Raw genomic sequence first — 20,002 nt, forward strand, 5'->3', positions numbered from 1 at the left:
CTCATATTTGGACTAAAATGCAAGACAAAAAAAAAAAAAAAAAAATCCCTTTAAAGACATATGGGCAGAGCTGACGTCATGACGTCGCTTCCGCCCTCCTATGGTATGGAGACGGGTGGGGGCCATCTTAACCTCACTCGTCTCCTTACCTCAGCAGTGACAGGTCCCGATCTCCTCCGACAGACCAGGTAAGCGGCGGAGGGCGCGGGAGAGCGGGTGGGACCTCTCCCGCCACCAACGGTGATCTCACGGCGAACCCGCCGCAGAGACCACCATTATCGTACACAGAACTGGCTCCTGTAAAGATGGATACCTCGGTTGTGGCAGCAGCTGCTGCCATTACCGAGATATCCATCTTCAAAGTGCCGACGTATATGTACAGCAGTCGGTGGGTAAGTGGTTAAACACCAGGACATTCTTCAAAACCACGGACAGAAATGGATATATTCCAACCAGTAGTTGCCATCATCTGAAATAGATAGGAAACATCCCTAAGGGACAACTAATGCGGATACATAGAAATTGCAGCAGCCCGTGTGACTATGATAAACAGGCTAATATCATCGATTTGTGGAGAAAGGATACAATAGAAAAGAATTAGAAAATATGAAAGAAAAAGTAAAGAAGTTGGATAGGAACATCTTAATAGAAGGTAGACCAAATCAAAAGAAGAAACAAAACAAATACATGGATATGGCCTTCCTAACAGGATATAATAGACAGTATAAGAACATGGAGTCTATTATAAAAAAACATTGGCCTATCCTCCAATCGGATAAAATCCTCAATGACATACTGCCAAAAAAAACTATTTTCATCTACAGAAAAGCCCCATCCCTAAGAAACAAACTGGTGCACAATGCCCTCGACCCACCAAAGAAGATCAAAATAATCAAAAATCTAAAAGGATTTTTCAAATGCGGGAACTGCTTACCGTGCAAAGTCAGCCAAAAAAACAAACAGAAAAATAGAGAAATTTAAATCAGCTACTAATGGGAGAGAATATGACATAAAAGAGCTCATCACTTGTAACAGCACCCACGTAACGTATGTCTTGGAATGCCCATGTCATATACAATATGTGGGCAGGACAACTAGACAAATGTGGGTTAGGGTCAGAGAACACATAACCAACATAAAAAACGGATTTAATAAACAAACATAGTGTTTCGAGACATTTCAAGAACTATCATAACATAGATCCAACATGTCTAAGGTTTTATGGCAATGACAAAATCAATGGACACTGGAGAGGAGACAACAAAAAAACCAAAATCTCACAAAACGAGACAAAATGGATCTTTCTATTAGAAACACTCCAACCAGCAGGAATGAACATTGATGTAAATCTGAACTGTTTCCTTACTAATTTTTAGGCTCACCAAGAACAGATCAATTGCCCATGCAGTATGATTGCAACAGTCTCCCAGATCTTCTAAAATACCGGGATACAACCATCACCCCTTACAATTGCAATCATCTCAATTTTTGCCCAGGTATAATAACACGCTATAACACCTGTGACTAAACATACCCTCCAAATTCAAACTAATCCAACTAAAACTCATCTCGCTTAGGAACATTCATTTACCCATTTCAGCAATCTGGACCATTGAGCATTTAAGGTCGAATAAAGTATATACATATTTTCTTCTCCCTTTCCATCTGAGACATTCTCCACTTCCAAAGACAATCCTATTTTGCATTAAAATCGGACAAAATGCATACAGATTCTTTTCCCCTCCCATTCGATATCTTCTCCACCTCCAAATATAATCCTGCTTTCATTTTTATCACTATATATATATATATATATATATATATATATATATATATATATATATATATATATATATATATATATATATATATATATATATATATAGTTTTCATGGTATTTCTGGTTTTAACTTTATTTTAATTTATTTTTACATTTAACACACGGGGTAGACTGACGAGCTGCAGCTGAACATAAGCCGCACGGCCGAGATCCCTGGACTTCGGTCTGCCATATCCACCCCAAAATGGCAGCGGCGAATAGAAATGCGCAGCCGCACTGAGCGCAAAATACATTATTTAAACCAAGGAGGTGTAGCAAGATGGATGCCCCAGCAGACGTCCTATGACGAAACGCATAGGGCGGGACTTATCCACGTCTTGCGTCACCTCCAGAGAGACTAGCATTGACTACCGCGGACTGTGTTCTATTATACGCTTACCAATAGCGTGTAATGCATGGGTCTTCAAACTATGGTCCTCCAGTTGTTCAGGAACTACAATTCCCATCATGCCTAGTCATGTCTGTGAATGTCAGAGTTTTACAATGCCTCATGGGATGTGTAGTTCTGCAACAGCTGGAGGGCCATAGTTTGAAGATCCCTGGTGTAATATGTGAGTAATAAATTTTTAATATATGGCACAATAAAAGCTTTTTTAAACGGGTTCACGCTATGGACATTCCCTCTTTTCCATGGTTAACACATTCTAAGACGGCATTGCAACACTCATAATACGGACCTGAAACATCCAGAGCAGCTACACAGGGGCTAACACTGTGACCGCTCTTACCCCTGCAGGGGTGTCCCCATTTGGTGAGTGCAAGCCCAATAAGACCTGGGCTAAGGAGCACCATCACAAGACCAGCACTTGAATTAAGAGGGGGTTTCCACAAACAATAAGAATTCACCCTCTCCAAACCACAACTTAAACAGAAACATTTTGAACTATTGAATCAGTTAAAAGACTTTTTCTTCATTATAACATCAATTCATTATAGCAAGTACTGGACTTATGAAGCACCAATCACTTGTTTATAGTATAAGCACCAGTCACTTTATGATCCAATAGAAACAGCACGTTTTTTGCATGTATTTTTTGCACTTTAGTTGAACGATGAGTAATATAAGTATTCACGTATGTATAATCACTAAGTAGTTTTATTCAATTGTTTTTATTTATTGCACAACCCTGCATATTTTTGAATTGTACGCATTTAATTATTTCCACTCACAAATAATATTTAAAAGCATTATTCACAGAAAAAAATTTCCAAAACCATAATATTTATACATACACAGAGTGGAAATTAAGTATCCATAGGGCCCTTTGGTCATTTTAATTTAAAGACCTTTTTGTGTTTCAATAACGTTATTGAGACCCCTGTTAGCAAGTCATTCCATTTATGAATAACTATAAACAAAGTTATTCCACCTAGGAATTTTCTCATTGCGATTTGTATAGCTAAGAATTTTCATTTATGGTATCGCGTAACAAACCACGGAAAATCGCATAACAGCAGAGCAGCGCCACACCAACATCTTCATTTCCTACTAGGGTTGTCCCGATACCACTTTTTCAGGACCGAGTACAAGTACCGATACTTTTTTTCAAGTACTCGCCGATACTGAATACCGATACTTTTTTTTATGTCACAGGACAGTGTTTTTTTTTATTTTTTTTTAACAGTGCTTTTTTTTTTTTTTTTTTTTTGGGGGGGGGGGGGGGGGGGGTGAACGGTGTATGTGTATGTGTGTGTGTTTTGTTTTGTTTTTTTTTTAAATTTACAATTTTTATTTTTTACAATAATTTTTTTTTATTCTTTATTGCACTATGTGTGTGTGTTTTTTTTTTAATCAGCCCTGTTGGGGGGCTTTGGTGAGATATCAGGGGTCTTAACAGACCTCTGATATCTCCCCCTTGAGACAGAGAAAGAGACAGAGGATAGAGATTCCCCAGTCCCTTTCTCTGCAGCCTCAGCTGCACTAAAATGAATGGAGAGAAGACAGCGGCTCCTCTCCATTCATAAACTGACACATCGTAATCACAGGAGATTACAATGTTTCAGTTATGTGAATGGACAGAGTCAGCTGACTCTGTCTATTCACAAAGGAAGGAGGAGGGGGAGAGAGAAGGAGGGGGGAACGGAGGGGACAGCGGAGAGGCACAGAGGAGGAAAGAGGAACGGAGGAGGAGAACGGAGGGGGAGAACGGAGGGGGACAGAGAAGGAGGGGGGGAACGGAGGGGACAGCGGAGAGGCACAGAGGAGGAAAGAGGAACGGAAGGGACAGCGGAGGGGGACAGAAAAAGAGAGAAGAACGGAGGGGGACAGCGGAGAGGCACAGAGGAACGGAGGGGGCATGGAGGATAATGCAGTGACAGTCAGCGGTGAGCGATCACCGCTGTGTCACTAAAGCAGCTGAAAGCCGCTGGGGGAGAATCTTGTATCTCCCCTACGCGCCGATCACTGCTGACTTTTAGGTATCGGGTGAAGCATCGGGAGCATTTGCCCGAGTACAAGTACTTGGGCAAATGCTCGGTATCGGTGCCGATACCGATACTAGTATCGGTATCGGGACAACCCTATTTCCTACATTATAGTATTTTTCCACCTAGGTGGATATATACCTGTAGGGGCAGCAGCTCCCCATTTAGTAGATACCTCAATCCATAGCGCGGATTTATTTCACTTATTTTAAAGCGGAGTTCTACCCAAAGATGGTGACCCCCTGAAAATCCACATTTGGCATGTAATTTTTTTGGGGGGAGGAGCAAGTACCCTGTTTTTACAGGCACCCAGCTCCCACTTCCTCTCCTGACTCCGCAGCACCAAAAGGATAATCACCTCTCCCCCCCCTCACTCCCTGCAATCTTCTGGGACACGTCACAGGTCCCAGAAGATTGCCGGGCCATTCACAGTGCGGTTCACTCATTTGAAGCGTGCGCCCGGCTGTGAAGCACCAGCCTGGTGCCCACAGTTAGAATGGCGGCGCCTCGGAAAGGAGCAAGGCTTCCTGCAGCCGCATCACTGGACAGGTGAGTGTCTGATTATTTACACTTTTTGTAGCTGCTGACTTTTAAATGGGTGGATCTGCTTGAAGTTACACAGGTGGACTAATTTACTAATTAGGTGATTTCTGAAGGCAATTGGTTCCAGTAGATTTTAGTTAGGGGTATTAGAGTAAAGGGGGCTGAATACAAATGCACGCCACACATTTTTTTTTTTTTTTTTTTACAAATGTGAAAATTAAAACCAATTATTTTCCTTCCACTTCACAATTTTGTGCCACTTTGTGTTTGTCTATCACATAAAAATCCCAATACACTTACGTTTTTGGATGCAACATGACAAATAATGGAAAATTTTAAGGGGTATAAATACTTTTTCAAGGGACTGTAACCCATGGTCTATGAATACAAAGTCCTGTGTTCTGTACAAATAAGTTAAAGTTTTCCTATAAATACAAATCTGAAATACATCATTAAAAAGGGCTTTGTCCAACTATTCAATAAGTGCAAAAAATAAGAGATCCTGCCAGAAGTCTTGTAAGCTACAGGACACCCCCCCCCAGCATTATTTACAAAGTAAGGGGGAGGGAGGTGGTGTTCTGTAGTGCTAAATAACTATTGTTCTAAAACAGGGGTCTCCAAATTATGGGTCACATGTGGTACATAACAAGGTTTTCTCCGGCCCACAGCTGATGTGTTCAGTCTTTGTTCCCATCCCTTCAGGTGTGGGACCCTGATGGAAGGGGTGATGTATTTGCTCCACCTTTAATAACGGCTCAACTGTTTTGGAAAGTATTTGCTTTATTCTCTCTACGGGTTCTAAATCATACCATGCTAATAAACATTCATCCATTTAAACTTGAATTTATTAAACTGATTTTTTTTTTTTTTTTCAGTCTGCAATGTGTCTCTAGTACTGGAAACTTTGGAGACCCCTGTTCTAGAGTGATAAGGCCATGCCTCCATAGACACAAATATTGTGAGGGAGTGTTGTCACCCTAGAACAAATGGTTACTGGAAGCATTAATCTGGCGAAGGAAAAAAAAAAAAACAAAAAAAAACACACACCACTATTGCAGCCACATCTATGTATGTGTACACTGCAATTCACTTTTTTTTTTTTAAGTTTGGAAAGGCCCCAAGAATTTCATTTAAACTAGGACTTTGTTGAACAACAAATATTTCAGTTTAATACAACTGAAAAAAATGTTTATTGCCAATTTTTTCCAACATGTCCAACCTTAAAGCGCAGCACAATAAATTATTATTAATTCGTAAAAAGTTTATAAGTAGTCCCCAGCTAAAGCAATTCATCCAGCAGAGATACGGACCCAGTGATAATTCAGAAATTTGGCCTAAAATATATAAGTGCAGAATGGTGTACACTCCCACCACCAAAGACAACTGTGGCATCTCACCTTAACCACATAACCCCTGAATTAACAGAACAGTCATGAAGAACATTCCCCTATGGGGGTCACAATCCTGATGAGACCGGCACTGGTCCGAAACGCCAAAACTTCAGAGGTTTTGCAGCAAGATATGTAAAATTATAACACAACAACTAGTGCTCTCTGCCTAACAGATTATGTAAAAAAATCTACATACATGGCACTTCGTGTACGGGGGGGGGGGGGGGGGGGGGGGGGGGTTGGGCGGAGGAGCCACGCCTTTGGAGGTCACCTGCGGCTATCATCACTTCATTTTCTATCACTGAGCACAATGCACTAATGTGAAGTGCTATGCTCGCAAGTGTGATTTAAAAAATATGTTTTAACGTAAACTATTGGGTACAGAGCACTATTTGTTGCATTATGATTTTACATATCTTACTGCAAAACCTGAGGATTTGGTGTTTCGGACCAGTGCCGGTCTCATCAGGATTGTGACCCCCCCCCCCCCCCCCCCAATAGGCAAATGCCCTTCAATTCAACTGTCCTGTTAACTCAGGGGTCGTGTGGTTAAAGTGAGCGGCCACAAACGTCTTTGGTGGTGGGAGTGTACACCATTCTGCACTTGGATATATTTTAAGACAACTTTGAATCATCACTGGGTCTGTATCTCCGCTGGATGAATTCCTTTAGCTGGGGACTGCTTATGAACTTTTTATGAATATTTATCATGCTGCTCTTTAAGATTGCACATATTGCATTTGGATGCTGTGGAATTCACCTTTAGCATTCAGCTGGCAATACTTCTTTGTTGATGCTTTGCATTTTAGGTTTGTTTGCGCTGATTGTTATCCATTTGATATAAGTTATTAAACATACCTGAGATTTGTTGTTGCTGTTTGAAGAACTAATGCTCTGGTTAGGTTGCAATTTGCTGATGGGTTGTGTTGAGCTGGTGCAGGATTCCTGAGGGCCCATCCGACTGTCGTTTGATTGACGACAACTTGGCTGTTTTGAAGTCTTGAATGGGGTTCCGTCTGAGTCCTGAATGCATAGACGTTTAATGACTTTCTTCTACGGGAGACACGTGGTGTGTCATGCAAGGAAATTGGACACTGCTGGTTATGCAGCAGCCCTCATAGTACATAACATGCAATATGCAGCTTGACTATTTTAAAATGAGCAAAACCTTAAAAAGGGGTTAACCTTCAAAATGGGTCTGTTATTGTTTAGTTTACACGTCTAATTGATTTTTTTAAGGACAGGGATTGCAGTGTTTTCCATCAGGTATAGCTGAAAAGCTGAATACAAATACTTTTACAAGGTACATTTAGGATATTAAGCCGAGGGGCTTTCTAATGCCCGTACCGGTAAAGCAGCGATCCGATGTCAGATTGGGCAATCGCCGGACTCCAGGTCAGCGGGACCGGGAGGGGGTCAAGTGTAAGTTCACCTTATAGATTTTTCTGTCAAGATAAACTTACCCTTTAAACACCATGAGGCAGGATCTTTATAGACTCTATATTGAGCATTTAGTAAAGATTTTAAACTAACCACGCAAAACTTGTCAGAAGCTTTCTCAGCTCAGGAGACTATTATGTTTGACAAAAAAAGGTGAAGTGCATTCACACAGATGATAAAGTCCACAATAGAGGAAAAGACCCTTTGAATTTTTCTTTGTGGATGTTTTAACTGGACTTTTACCGCCCACCCTGAAGAACACAAAATTGTTCTTCTAAAAACAAACTGAAATATTTTCTAATTTTCAGGAGAATTGGGTAAAAAAGAAAACACTGAAAATCCATCAAATCTAATCGAGGTTCTACGAAGAGAATTTGACAGCTAATAATGCTTCCAGATCTGAGGAAGTTACCAGTTTTCTGGTAATCAGAAGCCAGTCCATAATCGCCAGACAGGCTAGGACTGATAACTAAGCATATTTGAAACAGATGGACTACAAAAGATAACTCTACTTGCTTTCTAAAATTTTGAAAAAAAAAAAAAAAATGGTTCCCTGGGGCTGGGATTTTATTAGAGAAATGAAGCAGTCCAGAATCTATTGCCACAGACTTTCCTTCAAAATAAATGTTATTTACAGCAATATTAAACCCAAAACCAAAAATGTAACAATTGCAGCTTACTGTAAGATCATTAAATGTGGTGGCTGCATTAGTATTTTTTTTTAGGCAATTTTCTTCTACATGATGGTTTGGCCACTAACACACCTCCTCTACTAGAGTGCCTCCACTCTGGATAAAGGAGCACAGGGGGCATCTTTGGACAGCAGTATTGTTAATCTTGGGGGGGGGGGGGGGTGTTAGGTGGACTAGCAGATTTTGATACACTAACAAACTGAAGCTGAACTTCTATTTTCATCTGATGATCCAGCCAGTAAGTCTGTTTTTCAACAGAAAAGCTATCAGGCAATTACAGGGATGTCGAAAGATGGTCTGTGTAATTCTGGTGGTGTGTCACTGGCCAGATCACAAGCTTAAACGGAGGGGGAAAAGCCTACAAAAACCTAATGAGTGGCTGTGTGTTTAAATACTGCTTTAAGGATCTACATTTATACCACCTTATTAATCCATGGAGTCTGTCAAGAAGCAGAAAATAAATACAGAAAGCAACCAGAGGAGTGAGAACAGACATCTAATTGCCAGAAACCCTTGCTACTACATAAAAACTTCCACAAAATTATCTGCATAGGCAGGTCTCACTTGTTCCATTTTCACGAAAGTAAGGAACAGGTCTCACGGAACAACTATCCATCTCCAACCGCAGGGAGGAGGTAATGGCAGATTTTGGGGTCATGATAGATTTCTTATTGTCTATTTTCTGCAAGATTTCCATTTACCACTACATGAAAGATTACTCATTTTCTAATCAGATGACAAAACAAGTTTCCCCATTTACGTTAAGTCTACTTTTGCAATCAACAGGCATTAGACGGTGGTCAAACAGAAGTAGGATCTGGCTACCTTGAGGCTTGACTATTAGCCAGCTACATATACAGGCATGCCAAGTTCAGCTCAAAAGCACAGGTTACATTTCATGGAGGCAAGGAGTGAAGCTACCAGATGTCATTGGGCAATGGTCATATCTATGGCCAGTTTACAGGAAAAAAAAAAAAACTTGAAATCGGCTGACTGTGTAAAGCAAACCTTACTAATCATCACTGTAATCCACCGCTTTATAAAACAGGACAAAACAATGGTTTGGTAGAAGGATCTAAAAATTCTACCCTCTTTGGTCAGGATAAACCTATTTGAAAGTGGAAACCCCTTTTAAAGGAAGCATGGGTCTGATCAGCAAAAATATATTTCAAAGTGCTAACAAAGACTAACGCTTCATGCTCTCAGTAAATGCTTTAGTTCAATGGATAAATCACTCTTAGTTGCAGAGAACTAATTAAACACTAAGGTACCAACTTATATTTTGCTCAACTATCATGCAAGTACATAACATGGATTGCCAAGACTCATTAAAATGTTGTATGACTTACCACATCGCTGGAGCTAGATAGTGTGGAAGAAGAGGAAGACAAAGGACCAGATGAATTGGAGGAGTGTTTGCCAAGAGCTTCAGAAGTTTTATTCTTGACTTGTCCAGGAGGGGTATTCTGACCAGACACGTTGTTGTTACACTTGTCTAAATGATGCACATCCACTATTAGGGTAACATCATTGCCTAGACATGGTTAAATAAAAAAGGAAAAAAAAAAGACATAAGATTCACAAACTACATGTCCTATCAACTCAACTACAAGATAAAGATATTTATTTACACATTTATAAGGCAAGATCAATGTTAGTGCAGCTTCAAAGGAAAAGACTAGCAGAAAATTAATATAGTGGGGGTATGCTACAGGCCCCCTAATCTGAAGGATGAGGAGTTAGACCTCCTTAAAAGTTTGAAATGGCAGCAAGGCAGCGTCATCATAATGGGGGTTTTCAACTATCCAGATAGTAACTGGGTGGAAGGGACAGCTAACTCCAGTTATTTCTTAGATATTTTACAGGACAACTTCATGTCCCAATTGGTGGTGCCCCAACTAGAAAGAATGCATTGCTAGATCTATTAATTACAGATAACATAGATATGGCCACAGATGCGGAGATACGGGACAACTTGGAAACCAAAAATCACAGGATAATTACATTCAGCATAAATCATAGGAAAAGAAGGCACAAGGGGTAGTAGGAAAAACACTAAACTTTAAAAGAGCCAACTTTTCTAAACTGCGCTAAATACTACAAGATAAAAATGGGACCAAATCCTAGAAACACTGTGGAACATTGAACACGGAGGAAAAATTGGAATACTATGGGAACATATTAAATAAAAGGTATCATCCAGTGTATTCCAATGGGTAATAAATATAAGAGTGTGAAGGTTAAACCTGAGTGGCTAACTTTAAAACATAAAAAGACATATTAAAAGAGAAAAAAAAAAAAACAAATAAATAATGAAGGAAGGCTGAGGAGTCATTGTCAGCATTCCAACACTACAAGGAATGCAATAAGAAATGTAAGAATCCAAATCAAGACAGCTAAAATAGACCATGAATAGACCATAGCGGAGAGGGGTAAAAAAAAAAAAAAAAAAAAAAAAGTAATATATCAACAATAAAAAAAGGTCAGAGCACATTGGCCCCATAAAGGACGATGGGAAGTTGGGAAGACAAACAGTTTGGTGTTGAGGCCAAATTACATTTTTTTTTTTTTTTTAATTCTCCTAATAGTTTGAAGAATTACATACTATAAACCATATTCTGGATCATTGAGATTCCATATATCAAACTGTTAAAGCTTAAAAAAAAAAAAAAAAAAAAGACTATTCTTGCCAACATTTTGAAAGTCGATATCCATATCTTGCCACCCATTCATAAGAAGCATCTATACCTAAAATTACCCTTGCTTCATTTTAGGCAAGAATCTGTTCAAGTGTTCATAACAAAGGAAAAACAAAAAAAAAAGGAGGGGGAAGAAAAAGATTTTCAAACACATGTTCGTCCATCTCTCTTTTCTTGTATATATGTCGAAAGACTAGATTTAAAAGTTAGAAAGAATGACTTTTTCCAATCTTCTGTGGCCCAATTCCCTCTCCCACTCACTGGTATAATATGGCTGGTTGGGGAAAGCATGGGACAATAAGTCATATTTTTGAAATAGTTAGATAACACTGGAAGTCCACTGCATAGAGATTCAAATGGAGTTAAACTGGAGTGAGCCCTTTTCCAGCAATTTTGTATAAAAGTGCTGAAGTTGGAAGTAGTGTAACCAGCTACCAGGATAGCTACACTCTGCAGTTGCTATTATATTAAACAATTGGAGTCCCTTAGTTGTAAGCGCTTGTTTAATTGGTGAAGGGACCAAACGTTGTCCATCGTATAAATCTAGTCGAGGTTGAACCTGGTGGAAATTCTGGGTTACCCATGATTGGAGTAAATGGGCCAGAGGTTGAAGAGATACCGAATTTTATGAAAAGATGCAAAAATACTCTTGCGCACAGGTGTATTGGCTAAAAGATCCCAAGGGTTCAGGAAGGACTGTGGATTTCGGCCTTGCTGCTCTTAAAGGGGTTGTAAAGGTAAAAATTTTTTCACCTTAATGCATTCTATGCATTAAGGTGAAAAAACTTCTGACAGAACCGCCGCCCCCAGCCCCCCCGTTTTACTTACCTGACGCCTCGAAAGTCAGCTTCGCGTTCCCGACATCTGTTCCTCCGCTCACCCTGGCCGCTGATTGGCTGCAGTGGATGGATTGAAAGCAGCGCAGCCATTGGCTCGCGCTGCTGTCAATCACATCCGATGACGCGGCGCGCCGGGGGGCGGGGCCGAGTGATACAGCGAGCGGCTATAGCCGCCGGCTGTATCACGGGAGCGCGCCCGCAAGCACTCACCACCGTGCGAGGGAGCTCGCATTAAGGTGGTGAATGCTTGCGGGGAGGAGCTGAAACAGCCGCCGAGGGACCCCAGAAGACGAGGTTCGGGGCCACTCTGTGCAGAACGAGCTGCACAGTGAAGGTAAGTATAACATGTTTGTTATTTTAAAAAAAAAAAAAAAACACCTTTACAAACGCTTTAAGGATGGGATTGTCCTAGGTGTTAAATGAAAAGAAAGAAAAAGAGCGCACCAGCCTAGTGCATTATCCTTGACAGATTTATTAATTAAAAGCAAGATAAAATCTACTCACAAAGGTCGAAGAAAAAAAAATCGCATTGTATATGGCACGGAGGCAAATAGTCCAGTGGTAGCAGTTTTCCAAGTCCCAGGAAGGAGGCGTACGGACTACTGCTGGCTAACGCGTTTCGAAGGTTACCCTTCTTCATCAGAGCCTTAGTAGTGTTGGTCTCCTGCTGGCTTTTATACATGTGTCCATCTAGACAAGACTGGTCGGGTTAGTTCTAAGGCTCCTCCCTTGATTAGTGGGCGGTACTCTGAGAAGGGTGGGTCTTGGCTTTGTTGTCATTATTAAAGGGCCATAGTATATTTATTTTTAATGTTTATTAAAGAAACTTTTTATGTTTAATATGATTTTAGTTTAAATTTATAGTTTTATAACAGTCCTATAACAGTCCCTGTTTCTCCATCTAGTATATATTTAGATCACTATGTCTAGCATCTGGTCATTGAGCCTATCCTCTCCTTCCCTGGTTCTTCCCCTTTCTCCCTTCCCCCTCCCTTTAGTGGCATCATAGATCCAACTTATTATATACATATATTATTTTATCTCCTTTTAACTTGTAGTTCAGACGGTTTTGTCTGACTTTGGCCTCTATCTATGCCTGCGACAAAATGGAGGCTATTGTTTACTATAGTAAGTCAATCTCGTGCGCCAAAGGGCGCAGGGGATATGACGTCACGACCGCGCTTCCGCCCTGTGGACCGCAACCCGGAAGTACAGGAGCGGCGTGCGTTCCACCAGGTTCTACAGGACACAGGAACGTGTCACCAGCCAGGACCTGTCAGCAATGTAAGCTGATACAGTCACAGCCCCCACAGAGACACTGTACTCGAGCAAATGAGCTGCCATCAGATATATACACCACAAGGTATGCTATTTTTTCTCCGATCCTAGACCCCTAATCAATGTCCTCTGTTGTTTGTAATGTATTGATGAGAGGGGAGATGAGCATATCCCCTGATATGCCTTGGCTCATCTACATGTAAGTATTTGGCATGACCATTTTAGTCTGTCTGTTGTGGGGTGTTTGCACTCCTGACTATATACATGGCCGCTGATCTAAATCTAAATATGAATCATATACCAAAAATTAGAAATTAAAAATTAAAAAGTAAAAATTAAAATCAAACACCAGAGCTAGAACTAGTAACTAGAAAATTACAAATAAAACTATAAATAAACTAAAATCATATTAAACATAAAAAGTTTCTTTAATAAACATTAAAAATAAATATACTATGGCCCTTTAATAATGACAACAAAGCCAAGACCCAGCCTTCTCAGAGGACCGCCCACTAATCAAGGGAGGAGCCTTAGAACTAACCCAACCAGTCTTGTCTAGATGGACACATGTATAAAAGCCAGCAGGAGACCAACAATACTAAGGCTCTGATGAAGAAGGGTAACCTTCGAAACGCGTTAGCCAGCAGTAGTCCGTACGCCTCCTTCCTGGGACTTGGAAAACTGCTACCACTGGACTATTTGCCTCCGTGCCATATACAATGCGATTTTTTCTTCGACCTTTGTGAGTAGATTTTATCTTGCTTTTAATTAATAAATCTGTCAAGGATAATGCACTAGGCTGGTGCGCTCTTTTTCTTTCTTTTCAGATACCGAATTTTAGAATGGTGAAATCCCAAACTTTTAATAAAGATAATGTCAGAGGTGAAAATGTTTGTTTAGAGGGGCAAAATTCAGGCTTAATCAAAGGAACAGATGTAATTTCTTGCTCATTAGTTACCCACTGTTTTGATTTACCGTGACAGATCCAGTCCACTATTCTAGTCAATATGGATGCTATATAATATATGCAGTAAACCTGATCCCCCCCTCTGTTTTCCGCTAAATATTTAAGATAGTCAAGTTCCCACTGAAATGGGAAGTTGGATTCCAATGTTTCTTTTCCGTTTGACAGTAATGTAATATTAAGACATCTGGATTTCGTAACATTTACTTTAAAATTGCTATTAAATCCAAATCGTTCAAGTTCATGCAGTATGCTTAGGAAAGCTATTCTTGGGTTGGATATGTATACAAGTCATCCACAAAAATACTTCATTTATAAGAGCTATTGCCCACCTGAATTCCTTGAATAGATGCATAAGACCAAAGAGCCATAGCCAGATGTTCCATAGCCAAGATGTACAAAAAGGGCGATAACGGACAACCCTGGCATGTCCCGTTAAGAGATATTAACAGGTCGGACAATATCCCATTAACCCTTATCCTCGCTGAAGGAGCAGAGTATAGGGCGATTATTTTTTGTATAGAATCCATCGGGAAACCTACTTGTTTCAAAGGCACTACGATAATTCCCCAAGCCAGGCGATCAAAAGCCTTCACTGCATCTAGCGAAAGACAGAGTGGTGTCTTGGTTTTCCGGGCATAATGTATCAGGAAGCTTGTCTTTAAAATATTGTCCTGTGCTTCTTTATTTGGGACAAACCCCACCTGGTCTAGGCCTATTAACCTGCCTGGTGGTTTTCCTGAGTGTGGCTCGGGGTTAAAATTTCAGTACCATTAGCGGTAACCCCGAGCCACACTCGGGATTACATTGCAGGATCCTGGTGCAGGTTACTTGCCTCGTCCCCAGAATCCTGCAATGTCCCCCAGCTGTGTCTGCGGCTGTGTCCTCTGGCCGATGCCTCTGTGTGCTGGGCTCAGTTCCCTGTGAGTGTCGTGACGCACGGTGCGGAGCCAGGCGGCAAATTAAAAAAATAGAAAATTCATAACACATACAGTACACTGTAATCTTACAGATTTCATTACTGTATGTAATCATTTCACGTCCCTTTTGTCCCTAATGCTTTGTCCAATGCAGTTTTATATTATATCCATTTCTACGCTGACACACAAATCTATCTCTCCACCCCTCAACTCACTCCATCAGTCTCCTCACGCATCACTAACTTACTAACCGAAATATCTGTATGGATGTCACACCACTTCCTCAAACTCAACTTGTACAAAACCGAGCTTATGATATTTCCTCCCTCACGTGCCTCTTCCCCTGACTTGTCTGTCAAGAGTAATGGCACAACCATCCACCCGTCCCCACATGTCAGGGTACTAAGTGTTATCCTGGATTATGAACTCTCCTTTCGGCCCCACATCCAATCACTTTCCAAAGCTTGCCACCTCAACCTCCGCAACATCTCTAAACTACGTCCCTTTCTATCGAAACCACAAAGCTCCCGATTCACTCCCTGGTCATCTCTCACCTCGACTACTACAACTCCCTCCTCATTGGCTTACCTTTAAATAGACTATCCCCCCTTCAGTCCATCATGAATGCTGCTGCCAGACTCATCCACCTTACAAACCGCTCAGTGTCTGCTACCCCCCTCTGCCAATCCCTCCATTGGCTGCCACTCGCCCAACGAATTAAATTCAAAATACTACCAATAAGTTACAAAGCCACCCACAACTCTGCCCCCAGCTACATCACTAGCCTAGTCTCAAAATACCAACTTAATCCGTTCCTCCCAGGACCTCCTGCTCTCTAGCTCCATCATCCCCTCCTCCCATATCCGCCTCCAGGACTTCTCCCGAGCCTCGTCCATCCTCTGGAATTCCCTACCCCAATCTGTCAGACGGCCTCCAAATTTATCCACATTTAGGCAATCCCTGAAAACTTTCCTCTTCAGAGAAGCCTATCCTGCCTCCATCTAACAACTGCACTATTTTCTCCATTAGCTCATCCCCCACAGCTATTACCCTTTTGTATAACTTGACCATCCCTCCTAGATTGTAAGCTCTAACGAGCAGGGCCCTCTGATTCCTCCTGTATTGAATTGTACTTGTACTGTCCTCCCTAATGTTGTAAAGCGCTGAGTAAACTGTTGGCGCTATATAAATCCTGTATAATAATAATAATTATCTATACTGTTCTTTCTGCCTGGAAACTTGAGATTATCCATAGCAACGAAAAAGTGCCCGTTATGTCAAAAGTGGTTTTAGACCAGCTAGAAAATAGAGATAGTAAATTAGAACACTTGCAGAATTGAGCAATAGTGAGTCGTAGGGAAATACATTTTATTATTATATTATTTTTTTATAATTATTTATAGTTATATTATAATTTATGATTATGTGTTTCAAAAACGTTATCATATCCGGGATATCTACTAGACTCTTGTTTGGACAGAGTTAAGTGTGTTATTGCTAAGAATTACATGCCTACAATATAAAAAAAAACTCCAAATTTCTATGCAAAACAATTGTACCACTGAGACGCAAAAATCTGACAATCATACCGCCAGGGTGGCTACAGAAGGGATTACCATTTGTAAGCGCATAGCTAAGATTTATGCGAAAATCTTTATTTAGGTCTACGTTTAACAGAGAGATGGGCATATAACTAACATTGAATAGGGTCCTTTTCTATTTTGGCAATAAGGGTAATTTGTGCCTGTGTTTGCTTAGCGAATGGACAGTGAGTGAATATCATTATATAGGCTACAAAGAACAGGACCAAGGACATTGCAATACTGTTTATAGAAAACTCCCGGGAACCTATCTGGTCAAACAATTCAATTTTGGTCTCATCTGACCACCTTAAAACTCTGTGAAGCCACATGGAAAAAAGCTGTTCTGGTCAGAGGAGACTAAAATTTAATTTGGCTTCAACTTCAAACAATATGTGTGGCAGAAATCCAATACCATCCAAATAACACCATTCCTACAGTAAAGCATGGATGTGGTACTTCTCTACAGCAGGGACTGGAGCATTTGTCAGGATAGAAGAAAAATGGATGGGGCAGAATACCAAATTCTTGAGGATAATCTGCTGCCCTCTGTCAGAAAGTTGTCAATGGAAAGAAGGTTTACCTTCCAACATGACAATGACCCAAAGCACACAGCAAAAAATGACCACACAGTGGCTTAAGGAGAAAAATGTTAAAGTCCTTGCATGGCCTAGTCAGAGCCCAGACTTAAACACCATTGAGAAATCTGTGGAATGACTTTAATACTGCAGTCCACAAACAGTCACCATCAAATTGAACTTAACTTGAGCAGTTCTGCAAAGAAGAGTGGGCAAAATGGTGATGCAAAGTTAGTAGAGACATATCCCAGCAGACCAAGGCTGCAATTAAAGCAAAAGGTGGTTCAACAAAATACTCCAACAAGGGGGTGATTTTTTTTCCCCAGCTCAGTGATTTTTTTGAATTTTTATTTTATTCTGACATGTTGGTGTTATATTTTTAACTTGGATGTTGTAAGTTGCACTGAGTAAATACAGCTGGATAAAACAAACTGCATCTGTCTTCATTTCAGGCTGAAAACCAACAAAATGTGATAATAAAGGGGGGTGATTCTTTCCTATACCAACTGTAGGTACTTGGAACCTTGTCTCCCCCGTTCTGTAAAGATAAAGTCTTAGTGGGGTAACAGAAAAAAATCTGGTAAGTTGTAACAACCCCCCCAATCATGTACTAGGTTGGTCTCCCTTCTATAAAGCCAACCATGCACACATAACATTTCAGTTGTCAGTCCGCAGACTGAATAGGAGAAAATCACTTTAATTTCCCATCCACTCAGCATGGATAGAGGAATCCCCACTGCTGGCAATTGTATTCAGACAGCCACAGCACCCGCAGCTGCTGACAAGGTTACCCATGACTAGAATTTTGGCTGATTCAGCAGGAATAGTGTATGGCTAGCTTGTCAGGTCTTAGCCACATATCTGATAAACCACTTCAATGAAAATGTGAAAGTTTATAAATGCCCCTCATTTCAAAACAATTTCATGATGTTTAATTAAGCGGAACAGAAAAAAAAAATATGGATGATGAGAAATATAGTCTAAAATTGGATCAACTAAAAGAAAAGAAAGATGTATTACCATTATATGCTGGTTCAGATCGATTTTTCTGCCCCCACTTCTTCGATATCCAGTCTCTGTAAGCCACCACTTCTTCAGTTACTCGAATAATACGCCCTAAAATGCTGCAAAAGACGTATACGCTGCTTACTTGTGTAATGCATATTTAAACTATTCTGAGCAAAAGACAGGTTTTCAAACATTGTACATATCAAATTATAATTGTGTGCAAGTCAATAAGAGTTAAAGGATTTGGTTGTAATTTTAAAGACTAACTGTACTTTCAGTACAGTTGTCCTTAAAATGCATCAGCTCCCCCTTCCCAAAGCAAGTCCTGTAAGCCTGCCACCTACCTGTCCATGATCCACAGAGATCTTTGGCCTCTTCACTGAACATTTCCTGATCTAGCTGTGCATGCGCAGTAGACTCCCTAATCATTTCTACAGGAAGGCCATAAATCATTGGACTTAACTGACAGTGTTCCTACAGAAATGTTTCTACATATTCTAGCATTCAAAAGTTTAAAACGAGTATGATTTTTTTTATGCTTTGAATTTCGTTTTATGAAGGTGAATAAATTGGTTTGATGATAGAGCCATTTATGTTTTAAAAAGACAGAGGATTGTAAAACATTGTCCAGTTTTTACTTTGTGACCCAACTGAGGAGACATCTCCCTAATTAACACCTGTGCAGACAGGAATTAAGGAAACTCTCCCCCAATAGGAAACCAGAAAGCAATAAAAGTGGAAAAAAATAAAAATAAATAAAAAAAAAAGACAGAATCCCAAAGCCTTTTCCATAGCAAAATATGTTTTGGTTGAGCTGGGCGTTAACATATCGATTATTATGTCAAACCAAGTCAATACTGCCGCATTTGTTTTCTTTAAGCTTTTTCACCTAGTGATCCTTCCAGTATGTCTGTTTTTAAAGAAACAAGCTCTCTTGCAGAAATTGCAGTAATGAGACCAACCATTTTCGACAGGGGTGTTTACACTGATCAGCTTTTATGAAAAAATGTCATCTCAAAAAAAAAAAAAAAACACACATTTCTGTAATGGCTTACAAAGTGTAAGCTGGAGTTTGGCTTCAATTTGTGAGTATCTGCTAGTACAACAGGCCCCTCCCACCAGACTGACAATGCTGCTGTCCAAAGGTGCCCCTGTGCTCCTTCATACAGAGTGGGGGCACTGTGTTACTGGCCATATCACAAGGTGGGAAACGCCCCAAAAAATGTATATTTATTATTTACATACATATATATATATATATATATATACATACACTACCGTTCAAAAGTTTGGGGTCACATTGAAATGTCCTTATTTTTGAAGGAAAAGCACTGTACTTTTAAATGAAGCTAACTTTAAACTAGTCCTAACTTTAAACAAATATACTCTATACATTGCTAATGTGGTAAATGACTATTCTAACTGCAAATGTCTAGTTTTTGGTGCAATATCTACATAGGTGTATAGAGGCCCATTTCCAGCAACTATCACTCCAGTGTTCTAATGGTACAATGTGTTTGCTCATTGGCTCAGAAGGCTAATTGATGATTAGCAAACCCTTGTGCAATCATGTTCACACATCTAAAAACAGTCTAGCTCCTTCCAGAAGCTACAAAACTGACCTTCCTGTGAGCAGATTGAGTTTCTGGAGCATCACATTTGTGGGGTCGATTAAACGCTCAAAATGGCCAGAAAAAGAGAACTTTCATCTGAAACTCGACAGTCTATTCTTGTTCTTAGAAATGAAGGCTATTCCATGCGAGAAATTGCAAAGAAATTGAAGATTTCCTACAATGGTGTGTACTA

At 40.2% G+C, this 20,002-nt stretch overlaps 1 protein-coding gene across 4 annotated transcripts in view; it reads right to left on the bottom strand.

Moving 5' to 3' along the window:
* TENT4B (terminal nucleotidyltransferase 4B) overlaps window positions 1-20,002 on the bottom strand; it is a 187,474-nt gene that overhangs the window by 39,849 nt on the left and 127,623 nt on the right. For 2 of the 4 annotated variants that reach the window (XM_073604993.1, XM_073604995.1), the window contains exons 9-11: window positions 18,209-18,312; window positions 9,680-9,864; window positions 7,057-7,251 (exon numbers count right to left, since the gene is read on the bottom strand). In XM_073604993.1, the coding sequence (XP_073461094.1) occupies window positions 7,057-7,251; window positions 9,680-9,864; window positions 18,209-18,312 (484 nt within the window). The remainder of the gene's footprint in view (window positions 1-7,056; window positions 7,252-9,679; window positions 9,865-18,208; window positions 18,313-20,002) is intronic. The other 2 variants (XM_073604994.1, XM_073604996.1) reach the window with 2 other exon arrangements.

The sequence above is a fragment of the Aquarana catesbeiana genome, linkage group LG11, assembly GCF_042186555.1.
Source record: "Aquarana catesbeiana isolate 2022-GZ linkage group LG11, ASM4218655v1, whole genome shotgun sequence".
Lineage (NCBI taxonomy): Eukaryota > Metazoa > Chordata > Amphibia > Anura > Ranidae > Aquarana > Aquarana catesbeiana.